This window comes from Podarcis filfolensis, assembly GCF_964270895.1.
Source record: "Podarcis filfolensis genome assembly, chromosome: 2".
NCBI classification, from domain to species: Eukaryota; Metazoa; Chordata; class Lepidosauria; order Squamata; family Lacertidae; genus Podarcis; species Podarcis filfolensis.
This window is the reverse complement of record NC_139605.1, coordinates 1,292,279-1,304,702: the sequence shown is the minus strand read 5'-3', so window position 1 is coordinate 1,304,702 and position 12,424 is coordinate 1,292,279. Positions and strand designations below refer to the sequence as shown.

General features: G+C 47.0%; 1 protein-coding gene across 2 annotated transcripts in view; it reads left to right on the top strand.

The window, feature by feature from the left end:
• The window catches only part of LOC310756468 (uncharacterized protein), a 35,225-nt gene that overhangs the window by 12,113 nt on the left and 10,688 nt on the right, over positions 1-12,424 (top strand). The window contains exons 6-11 of one of the 2 annotated variants that reach the window (XM_083600609.1): positions 3,987-4,492; positions 4,679-4,760; positions 5,223-5,302; positions 5,583-5,709; positions 8,151-9,815; positions 10,063-10,679. In XM_083600609.1, coding sequence (XP_083456735.1) covers positions 3,987-4,492; positions 4,679-4,760; positions 5,223-5,302; positions 5,583-5,709; positions 8,151-9,394 — 2,039 coding nt within the window. In that variant the 3' untranslated portion in view covers positions 9,395-9,815; positions 10,063-10,679. Of the gene's footprint in view, positions 1-3,986; positions 4,493-4,678; positions 4,761-5,222; positions 5,303-5,582; positions 5,710-8,150; positions 9,816-10,062; positions 10,680-12,424 lie in introns of those variants that run through there. The other variant, XM_083600608.1, reaches the window with a different exon arrangement.

The following is a 12,424-nucleotide window of genomic DNA, read 5'->3' as shown; positions in this document are numbered from 1 at the left end:
GGGGGTGCATGACAATGGCACCTGTCCGAACCCTCCCATGAACCACTGAAAAAAAGGGGGAAGGAGCGAAGGCTGCTGTCAAAGGGGTGTGGCTACCCCCTCCAGAAAACAGCCCGGGAGTGCGAGGCAATGGCAGGCACCCCGCCCGCTCCTTCCAAGCCTCCCCTGAGCTGTCAAAAAGGGGGGGGGTACTGGCAACGTGGCACGCCCCCCCCCCCCGAAGCAGCCCAGGAGTGCAGGGAATGATACCCACAGGCTTGTTTTCTATATTTGCCATTTATGGGTGTGAGTGCATGCAGAATTTGAAGAAAGCAACTTATATTCGGGTATTGCCATTTTTTCTCCCCCGCCCCCGAATTTTAAAGGTGTGGTTTATATTCGGGTGCGGCTTATATTTGGGCCAGTATGGTTTCACTTTTATATCTAAACATTTTGGCTAGTCTGTTTGGGGTCATTCCACGCCAAATCATCTGGTGCCATGAGATACCTATGAGATAATCTCAAATTAATGTTTTAAGATTTTTTTGGTTAAAAATTCGGTGTGAGATAAATTTTTGAAAATTCCTATTTTCGTGCCATTTACAAAAGGTAAAAAAGGTTAAGTCCAGTCGCAGACGACTTGGGTTGTGGCATTCATGTCACTTTACTGGCCAAGGGAGCTGGCGTTTGTCTGCAGACAGTTTTTCTGGGTCATGTGGTCAACATGAATAAGCCGCTTCTGGCAAACCAGAGCAGCACACGGAAACACCGTTTACCTTCCCGCCAGAGCGGTACCTATTTATCTTCTTGCGCTTTTGATGTGCTTTCGAACTTCTAGGTTGGCAGGAGCTGGGACTGAGCAACGGGAGCACACCCCATCATGGGGATTTGAACCTCCGACCTTCTGATCAAGAAACTCTAGCCTCAGTGGTTTAGACCACAGCGCCACCCGCATCCCCTCATGCAATTTCGGCTAATGCAATTTCTGCATCAGTTTAGAAAAAAGCTCTTGTTATGCTTATTTTTCAACCAACTGGGCTTATTTTGGTATCGAAATAAAGCATTTTTTTTTCTCTTTTAAAATAAGGCAGAATCAGGCATGCCTACCTATCTCAGGAGACCATTTCAAATATAAGGAGTCACAAATGATAAGGCCCCACCATTGTATCTCCACCAACCTCACCTCCAATGACTGCATTATAGCCTCTGTTCCCTACTCATGCCTCCTTACTTCAACTATCTTATTTTTCTCAGACTCCCGAATCTCCTTTGCCAAGTTTTAAAAACAGGGGGGACATTGGTTCCCGGGCAAGAGTTGATCACGGTGGGGATTTGCCAAGTGTGCCTTCCTCTTAGCACGTTTCTCACTTGTGTCCTGAGGAGCGCTGGCAGGCCAGTGTTTCCCAGTTGTCTGTGTTTATACTACATTTTTTTTAGATTTGCCTTGAGACGGTCCTTAAACCTTTTCTGTTGACCACCAGCATTACACTTTCCATTTTAAAGTTCGGAATAGAGTAGTTGCTTTGGAAGACAATAATCAGGCATCTGCACAACATGACCAGTCCAATGAAGTTGATGTTGAAGAATCATTGCTTCAACACTGGTGATCTTTGCTTCTTCCAGTACACTGATTTTAGTTCACCTGTCTTCCCAAGTGATGCGTAAGATTTTTTGGAGACACTGTTGGAATCTTTTGAGGAGTTGGAAATGGTGTTTATAAGTGGTCGACATTTTCCAATGTTACACCACTGAGTTGGATTTGCTGCCCTGCCCCCGCACAACACATCCTGTACCAGATGAAGCAGGATTGCCACTTCTTGCAACGGCATGCAGCGAGTTCACTACCTGTACAGGTACTTCTTTGACTGGCAGGAGCTCTTCCATTTTGGCATCGACCAAGGGAAGTATATGCCCATGTTCCCAGAGGAGGAGCCCCACATCCAGAAGTGGGACGAGGACTACCTGCAGGGCTTCAGGTCCATGGTGGATGGCTTCTGCTGGGGCCACTACAGGACCCTTGGGCCCTTCTTCCACCCAGTTTCTCTCTCCCACACGGACAGACACACATGCAATGCCTGAGGCGGAAGAGCCTCTTCATTTCTCCTCAGTGACACCCGAGGATGAGAGAGAGAGAGAGAGAGAGGGGGGGGGAAGAGGGTGGCACTATAAAGGATTATTTCGAAATTCATTTGAATAAATGAATTTAAATACTGGATGGAATGCAGGCAAAGCAGTGGTGAAAGGGTCTTTCTAATAAAGCAAAATGCCTTTCTAAGAAGCAGACAGAAGCTCCAAAAGCAAGAGATATAAACAGAAATTACGCAGAGTGAAAAGAAATCCTCCAATAAACGAGGGAGCCCAGGAAAACTGCAGCCCGGTCTGCCAGGAATCGGCCTCCTTGGCGCCTAAAACTGAGGGGAAGGTCAGGTTTCGAAGGGCGGGAAGTTGGGAAAAGGAGGGAAAAGCCGTTTCCCTCAGAGCAGCCACCGCCGCCTTCCCGGCGGAGGGGCGGGGCCAGGTCTGTTTCGTCACGGGTCCTTGCCCCGCCCTCCCTCCGCCTCCCCCTTTCCCCGCTTCCTTCTTTAAGGGAAGGCCCTGAGTCGCCCGCATGGAGCATGCGCAGCTCCTCAGAGCTTCCTCTGCCCTCTGTGCGCTCGGCTCGCCAAGGGTTAAGAGGAGGCGAGCTGGAATCCTAGAGAGGCCAGGAAGTGGGGGCGGGGGTCCCAGGTCCTCCAGAGCGGAAGCCCCTCCTCCTTCGTCCTCCGCTAAGGCTGCCTCGATGGCCCCTCCTGGGATCCAGTGAGTCTCCTCTCTCTTTCCCCTTGGGGCGCCTGGGGGAGAAGGGGGGTCCCAGGGCTGCAGGGGGAGGATGCCCAAGGGGGGGAGACCCGCAAGGCAGGGAGCATCCTCCCCCCTTCCTCTCTGTTCAAGCTGCTGCTCCTCTCTGCCTGCCAAGGGGGTCCCACCCTCCCCAGAAGAAAGCCTCTCTCTGTGGGCTCCTGCTCTCCATAGAGGGGAGAGCTGGGTGCCTTCCGTTCGCCAAGGGTTAAAAGGAACTAAGCTGGATTCCTAGAGAAGGGAGGACAGAAGGGGGGGAGGGAGAGGTCCCCCAGAGCTACAGCCCCCCCCTCCTTGAAAGGGGAGGGTGTTACTTGGTCATGGGTGAAGATTTCTTCATCGTTATAAATGGTCCACACGGTCCCTTCCCATTCGACGATTGTAAATCCTCTCCCATCATTTGTATATCACAAAACATAAATGTGCAGCGATATCTGCGACATAAGTTTCATTATTCGTGGCCACTGTAGTGACTTCCAGGTTCGTGAATTGGCTGGAAAAGAAAAAGGCAAAACAGGATAGAGAAGAATTAACAGATTAGCAATCCACATCCCATAGTCAGATGCCTTGTCAGGAGCCCTTCAGGTTGTGCTTAGATTAAGTGTAAGAGTCATTTTTCCTCTTCTGCTACCAATGAAACAGCATAAAGTGTTGGTCTACTGATGAATTCGGAGGAGGGGGGATTTAAGCAAGGAGAATAATTGCTCTATTGATAAAGAAAAGTTTGATGCCTTACTGTGTTTGATGTTCTTATTGGAAGCCGCTAAGGCAACCCAGTCAGATGGGCAGCATAGTAATACTGGTAGTAGTAGTAATAATAATATTAGTATTACTATTGCTATGCTTAAATTTATATTTAGACCAGCCAGATTCAGCCAAATTCTGATGGTGTGTTTTTTCCCCTTTTGGAGATAATAACTTCTGCTTATATTTATGTTTAGACCAGCCAGATTGTGAAAAATTCTGATGGTGTGTTATTGTTTTTCTGGAGTCTTTATTAAAACAACTTACAATCACAGTAAGTTCAGAGCCTGGGTTTTAGTGCAGTGCAGCCTTGATTGCTAGCAAAAGTCACCCAAAGTCACCCCAGACACCCAAAAGTCTGGGGACATTTTTCTGATCCTGACAAAGTGCCAATTTTATAACAAAACAATGCATTTGCTTTGTAGGGTTTGCCAGGACCTCTAATTCGGACGGGAAGAACTTTGCAGAAGAAAAAAGGGACTCCTTCTCATCTCTTGGAAGCTTCCTGAGAGCACAGATGGATGAGCAAGACTCGGCTGGACCTAAAGCAGGAAGAAGCCATGCGATTGAAGATGGGAGCAGTGGGGGATTCTGGGAAAACTCTGTGGGGAAGATCCTGGGTGAGAAGGACACCCTCCACTCAGATGTCCAGAGCCAGCAGCCCAAGCAATTCTGCTGCCAGGAGGCTGAAGGACCTCGAGAGGTTTGCAGCCGACTCTACCACCTTGTCTGTCAGTGGCTGAAGCCAGAAAGGAACACGAAAGCTGAGATGCTGGACCTGGTGATCTTGGAGCAGTTCCTGGCTGTCCTTCCACCCGAGATAGAGAGCTGGGTGAGGGAATGTGGAGCAGAGACCAGTTCCCAGGCAGTGGCCCTGGCCGAAGGTTTCCTCCTGAGTCAGGCAGAGGAGAGGAAGCAGGCAGAGCATCAGGTGAGATATATTTTACTCTGGGTTTTCCCAAGGGGCTCCAAACCAGAGGGAGAATATCCCAAAATGCATTACCGATGTCCGATCCCTTTATGGATAGGATCCAAGGAATGAGATCTGTTAGCTCTGCAAAATCCTTTTCTAATCCTTGTCTCCATTCTCTCTTTTGAATCTCAGTTGCTCTTTCAGGGAAAGAATATGATGGCAGAAATGGGTCCTGATTCCTCTGAGGCAGAGAGGACTCTGATGGGCACCAGGGAGAGACCACTAGGTAAGGAGGGAGTTATTTCTCTCTTTGGTCACATTGTGGGGATTTATAAACTACCGTAATCTGTTAGTTCTTTTCTGCTCTCTGCGGAGGAGCTGCCGGCTCTGGAAGGGGGGGTGAAGAGCAGGCGGGGGCATGGCTGGTGCACATCCTGGGGGCGGGGCGCCCAGCACGGGGGGGGTGCATGGCACACGTCCGGAAGCAGCCGTGATGGCACCCCACTGGCATGGTGGTGCTGGGGGCGGTACACTCGCCTGCCCCTCCCATCCTCCACCAGTGGAGGCTGTTAGGGCCAAGTACTCAAAGGAGCAGAGATGTATTTTTACACAACTAAAATATTAAAGGTGTACGAATGTTTCAGTAGGGTAGACTTCTTCCAAGTTCCATTTGTAATTAGAGATGCAGTCCTGAACCTCAGAGAGAAGCAGGCATTCATGGCTTCCCACTTCCCTTTCTCTCTGGCAGGTGACCGGATGATGCCAGCAAGACCTCGTGTGTCTTTTCATGGTGGAGAAGGAGAAGCAGCGGCTATAGAAGCAGATCAGGTAGGGGGCAGGAGACTTGTAGGGAGAGAGGCCGAGGGGCGGGGCAGCCAGAATGCTTGGAAGAAAAAAATGTGGAGTTCCACCCATTTACACAAAGATTAGGACCCATCATTAAAATAAAGTAATTCCAGCGAGATGTTAAAATAAGCATTCATACCATGTGGAGCAAAACAATCCCATTTAAACAACACAACACTTAACACGTAGAAAACAACAGAGCAATGTGTGGTAGATCATCTTTATGGTGTCTAAGAGAAGGACATTTCCCCTTTTATTTTAGGGTCTGGTGTGCTTTGAGGATGTTGCTGTTCATTTCACGGACAATGAGTTGGCGTTGCTGGATCCTGACCAGAGAACTCTGCATGGGGAGGTCATGGAGGAGAATCGTGGGCTCCTGGATTCTCTGGGTAAGGCTCTCTGAGGATCATATCTGTTTTGAAATTCCATCTCTCTCTCCTTGCGATGAATCTGCAAGGTTTGGCTGGAACTCAATAGCGCTACCTACACCACCTGGAAATCTAACGCCCCCAGAAATCACTTGGAATGGCGGTGTTGTCTGTGAATATCCGTCAGAGTGGGTAGGGAGGTTGAAGTAGCTTCTGCCAGATTGTTTTTTGTATATTTCAGCTAATACCAGCCAACAAAGGCAGTTAACTCCATAGTAAGAATTCCCATGTAATTCCCTTCAGTTATTCCTCTTTCACAGTTGTTCATTAGCAATGTTGAAGAATGAACAGTTGTGAATGGTTGTTCTTCCTGAGGCTCTAATTAGTCTATCTATATATACTGTATTAGTGTAACAATACTACTCAATACCTATATAATAACTTATTATAGTCTATAGAAAATAATAACCTACCGTATTTTTCGCCCTATAGGACTCAGCGGCCCATAGGACGCACCTAGGGTTTTTTTGGGGGGGGGGGGAATAAAGAAAAAAAATTATCCCCCCCCCCCAGCCACGGCTTTAGCGCGCCCCGCGCTCCGGGCAGCAGGCTGCTATCCGCAGCCTAGGGAGCCCTGCGGGAACTTCTGCTGTGGATATCTGCCCGAAGCGCAGGGCGCTCTGCTTCAGCGCGCCCCGCACTCCATGCAGCATGCTGCTTTACGCAGCCTAGGGAGCCCTGCGGGAACTCCCGCGGGCTCCCCAGGCTTGCTGATAGCTTCCAGAAGCCTGGAGAGTGAGAGGGGTCGGTGCGCACCGACCCCTCTCGCTCTCCAAGCTTCAGCGAAAGCATGCATTCGCCCCATAGGACACACACAAATTTCCCCTTCATTTTTGGAGGGGAAAAAGTGCGTCCTATAGGGCAAAAAATACGGTACTTAGTCTATTACACTGCATTTTCCCACCATTTCTCTGTCTTTGAAAATTATTTTCTCTTTTTATTTCTTTCTCTTATCATATAATTTCTTTTTTTGTTAGAGCATTTATTATTTTTCCAATAAAAAACATCCAATCAACATATCAAATCATAATCCAATAAAAATAAAAAAGATCAATTTGTCTTCCAAATTGTAATTTTGATTTTAAGACTTCCCACAGTCTGAACCTCGAAGCATATCCAAATCTCAGTCCTGCATCTCATCGATATTTCCATATCTTGATTTTATCTCTGCAACCTTCCTTGTCTCTGGCTCTACGATCCTCAATCATGTCAGAAAACAGATAACCTTTCGTCCGTCGAGTGCAGATTTGTTTGTGTAATGTACCCTTTCAACTGTTTTTTTTTTTTTACTCACGCCACTTCATCTTGCTCCATCCATTCCGGGCTTTTGTCCAGCTCCCTGAAGTTTCAGTAACTTGGCAGCTCCCAAATCATTAATCTTTCCCATTCAGCTGTTGTCAAAACCTTTCAAGATTTGTAAATGCAGTATCTTGCGCCTTATTGAGTTGTTCTTATGCAGACTGTTTGCTGTATTGCAATATCTCAGTCATTTGGTGATCAATCAGCCTTCCTGGAAGCCACCCAGGCCCCCCTCCGGGCCCTAGAAGGGGCCTGCTAGACATCCATTTAGCCTTTTCTCTTGTTCATAATGGAAAAAATCTTTTGCAAACAGCTGCACTGTATATTATCCAAAATATTGTCTCAAACCGTTGTAGTCAGCCAACAATTAATTCCTGTTTCTCTTAATCGGGGAGGGATATCAAATTTTCCGTAACCGTGTAATAGGGGAGCGCCATTTTAATCCTTTGTTCTCCTCTTTAACAAACATTTCAAGTCTTTAAAAAAAAAAAAGCTGCGCATGAGTCCCAATTGTAAATAGAAGTCCTTCTGCACTCATTTTTTTAAGAAGCAATTTAAGTTCTAAATGAGGCTTAGCATGAAAAACCAATTGTTGATCTTAAGAAAGGAGAATAAGAAAAGCATACCACTCACCTCCGCAATCCACACACCATGATGAGGATCTCTTTGAAGTCCGAGCTTATACACCAGAGACTGTACATTCAGCAGGTCCGTCCCCCCCCGGCTTTTTCCATTCAGACCAAGTGTTTGTTTTTCAAATCTATTTTAATTCCCAAACAGATGTCTCTGGCTATAGGAGTGACATCGGAGAGTGCCAGCCATGACCGTGCTCTTTGACCCAGTGTCCTGTTGGCTGCACCTTAGTGCACGCTGGCAATCTCGGACAATCCGCGGGTCTTTGAGACAGTCCTCCCCTACCCTGGAGAGGCTGCCAGGGCTAATTACCCTGAATTATCGGCACGGCTGCGGTCCGATCTTGTGGGAGGCAGCCATTCCCAACCGCCGGAAACAGGAAGTCCTCTTACCATATAATTTCTTTATGAATGAATAATCTTTCAATAACATACTAATATTTAAAAAATAATCATTTTTTTTCATTGCAGGGGGTGATGAAATGGAAATTAATAACAAGGGGGACCAAGAAAGAATCCACACCGTAGAGAAGCCATATAAATACTCAGATTGTGAAGATAACTTTAGTCAGAGCTCCCAGACCACTTCTCATCAAATAAATCCCATCACGAATAAACCCTATCAGTGCTTGGAATGTGGAAAAAACTTCATTCAGAGCATTCATCTCACTTCCCATCAGAGAATACATACAGGGGAGAAACCTTATCAGTGCTTGGAATGTGGAAAGACCTTCAGTCAGAGCTGCTCTCTCACTTCCCATCAAAGAATTCATACAGGGGAGAAACCTTTTGAGTGCTTGGAATGTGGAAAGAGCTTCAGTCGGAGCACTTCTCTCACGTCTCATCAAAGAATTCATACAGGGGATAAACCCTATCAGTGCTTAGAATGTGGAAAGAGCTTCAGTCAAAGTGCACATCTCACTTCCCATCAAAGAATTCATACAGGGGAGAAAACCTATCAGTGCTTGGAATGTGGAGAGAGTTTCCGTTTGAATCGTCATCTCACTTCCCATCAAAGAAGTCATACGGGGGGGAAACTCTATCAGTGCTTGGAATGTGGAAAAAACTTCACTCAGAGCATTCATCTCACTTACCATCAAAGAAATCATACAGGGGAGAAGCCTTATCAGTGCTTAGAATGTGGAAAGAGCTTCAGTCACAAAGCTAGTCTTTCTTCCCATCAAAGAATTCATACAGGGGAGAAACCTTTTCGGTGCTTGCAATGTGGGAAGACTTTCAGAAAGAGCTCAGATCTCACTTCTCATCAAAGAATTCATACAGGGGAGAAACCCTACCAGTGCTTGGAATGTGGAAAGAGCTTTAGTCAAAGTTCACATCTCACTTCCCATCAAAGAGTTCATACAGGGGAGAAACCGTATCAATGCTTGGAATGTGGAAAGAGTTTCCGTCTGAATGGTCATCTCACTTCCCATCAAAGAAGTCATACAGGGGAGAAACCCTATCAGTGCTTGGAATGTGGAAAGACCTTCAGCCACAGTAGCCATCTCTCTTATCATCAAAGAGTTCATACAGGAGAGAAACCGTATCAGTGCTTGGAATGCGGAAAGAGTTTCCGTCACAGTAAGACTCTCATTTCCCATCAAATAATTCATACAGGGGAGACACCCTATCAGTGCCTGGAATGTGGGAAGTGCTTCCGTCACAGCTGCACTCTCTCTTCCCATCAAAGAACTCACTGTGGGGAAAAACCATAGCAATTGTTGTGTTGTGATTGTATTTTAGGAGACTTTAATTTGTATCGCAACAGTGTTCTTGTGCTTCTTCAACGCAGCAGAGAAGTCAGCCTTGCCTCTCAAATCCATGGAGTGCAACTGGTGTCCCATATTATTCATACTATGTATCCAGATCTGGAAGGTGGAATCAATGGCCAAGGTGTTGAATTCAGACTTTTCTCTGTGGGAAGGTTAGGTCTAAGAATCTCTTGCTACTTTTCTCCTTTGATCCCTCAAAGTCCTTAGCGCATGCCAGGAGCAAAGAATTGCATCCATGAGGGAGAAGGAGTTCTCTGTGTATTACATGTTCTGAACAGCAGTAAGCAGTTTGTTTGCTTCAGCCAAATCCAGTTCTCATCTGCACACATATGATACATGGAAGGAAACACCGAGGGCCTTCTCGGTAGTGGCGCCTGCCCTGTGGAACGGGCTCCCAGCAGATGTCAAGGCAATAAACAACTATTTTATTTTTAAATGACAACTGAAGGCAGCCCTCTTTAGGGAAGTTTTTAATGTCTGATGCTGTATTGTTTTTAATATTCAGTTGGAAGCCGCCTCGAGTGGCTGGGGAAACCCAGCCAGATGGGCGGGGTATAAATAATTTATTATTATTATTATTATTATTATTATTATTATTATTATTTAGCCAGACCATTAAGAGGACACCCCCTACAAGCGTCTTTCGATGCTAGTTTTTGTTTTGTTTGATTGTAAAGTTGGCTTTTAACTAGTTTTTAACTTCATGTGATGCTATTGTTCAGTTTTATGTTTTTGCCTTATCTCCCAGGTCCTGCGCCATTGAATAAAACACACAATCCCGTAATCTTCAAAATGAATTAATAGATATGCACAATTGTTTGTTTCAAAGTGAAAAATTTCAAGCCTATAGCACAGTCGTCAAAACAACCACGTGAAATAAAAATAAAACATTTCAGAAGTTCCTGAAATGATGGATCATTGGTCCAAAGACGGGCCATGACGCTGGGTTTTGCTGCTGCCAAAGATGAGTCTCGCAGATCATGGTTCTGTTGGAGATTCATTCCCTGTGCCTGCAGTCATGGGATTGTTGTCTATCACATGATGGTGTATGTTTTCATTCCACAGTATGGGAAGTGGCGGAGACAGGATGTTTTGGTATTACTGTGTTCTGTGAAGTAGGGCTATTGTCCTTTGTTCTTTCTCTTTTTGCTGTCTGATAGAAAGAGGAAGGAGCTAAAGCAGAATGCTCTGAGTGTATTATATGTAAATAAATGTAGATTAGCCAAAATGCTGTGCTACTGAGGTCTGTTACGCAAACTGCGAAGACTGTGGATCCCTGAGTGTGCTGATGTCTCCAAGGCATCAGTCGCTGTGATGTTCGGGTTGGAGAAAGCTTTTGAAGCTCCCGATCAACCAGGAGGGAGAGAACATGCCAGTCAGGCATGCCTACACGAGCGTAGGATGATCCTAACAGGTTCCTGTGCCTGGACTGGGACACCCAGCTTCTAAACTGGACTTAAACAACCATTGCAGGAATCATCTCAAAAGGTTAAAGGGAACCTCTTCAGTCACCCACAACCCATGGGGAAAACCCCCATAACCAAAACCTGTTGTGGTTATGAGGTGGGACCAGCCTGCGCCCATAGCACTTGGCCCCTTTGTGGCAGAGTAACACGCAGCTTCCAAGTGCGCAGGAGTCCCAGGTCTGGTCCAGAGAATGGAAGGAAATTACAGGAAACATCCAAGTACAGACAGAATTCTTTTACTCCTGGTCTCAGGCCTGCTGGCTTGGCCCTGGGACCAGGTGCCTGGGGCTGTGCATCTGACATCAGCGTGCAGTGACATCGGGCACTCATGCCCCCACCGGGCCATGCATGGCCCTGGCACAAAAGTTGTGGGTGCCCAGCCCCTCCATTGGGGGGTTTGGAGAGCCAGTGCCTATTGACTGTCTTCAGTGTAATGGTTACAAATCATACATAAATTAAGCATCTTTGCTTCAACACTGGTGATCTTTGCTTCTTCCAGTACACTGATTTTAGTTCACCTGTCTTCCCAAGTGATGCGTAAGATTTTTTTGGAGACACTGTTGGAATCTTTCAAGGAGTTGGAGATGGTGTTTATAAGTGGTCGACATTTTCCAATGTTACACCACTGAGTTGGATTTGCTGCCCTGCCCCCCACACAACACATCCTGTACCAGATGAAGCAGGATTGCCACTTCTTGCAACGGCATGCAGCGAGTTCACTACCTGTACAGGTACTTCTTTGACTGGCAGGAGCTCTTCCATTTTGGCATCGACCAAGGGAAGTATATGGCCATGTTCCCAGAGGAGGGGCCCCACATCCAGAAGTGGGACGAGGACTACCTGCAGGGCTTCAGGTCCATGGTGGATGGCTTCTGCTGGGGCCACTACAGGATCTTTGGGCCCTTCTTCCACCCAGTTTCTCTCTCCCACACAGACAGACACAAGTCCAACGTCTGAGGCAGAGGAGCCTCTTCATTTCTCCTCAGTGGCAGCGGAGGAGGAGTGGGGGGAAGGGATGGCACTATAAGGAACTATTTCGAAATCCATTTGAATAAATGAATTTAAATACTGGATGGAATGCAGGCAAAGCAGTGGTGAAAGGGTCTTTTTTAATAAAGCAAAATGCCTTTCTAAAGAAGCAGAAGCTCCAAAAGCAAGAGATATGAACAGAAATCACGCAGAATGAAAATAAAACCCCCGATAAACGAGGGAGCCCAGGGAAACTGCCGCCTGGTCTGCCAGGAATCGGCCTCCTTGGCGCCTAAAACTGAGGGGAGGGTCAGGTTTCGAAAGGCGGGAAGCTGGGAAAAGGCGGGAAAAGCCGTTTCCCTCAGAGAAGCCGTCGCCTTCCCAGCGGAGGGGCGGGGCCAGGTCTGTTTCGTCACGGGTCCTTGCCCCGCCCTCCCCCGTTCCCCGCTTCCTTCTCTGAGGCGTCCGCGAGAGAAGGCTATGGGTCCCCCGCATGGAGCATGCGTAGCTCCTCTGTGCGCTCGGCTGGCCAAGGGTT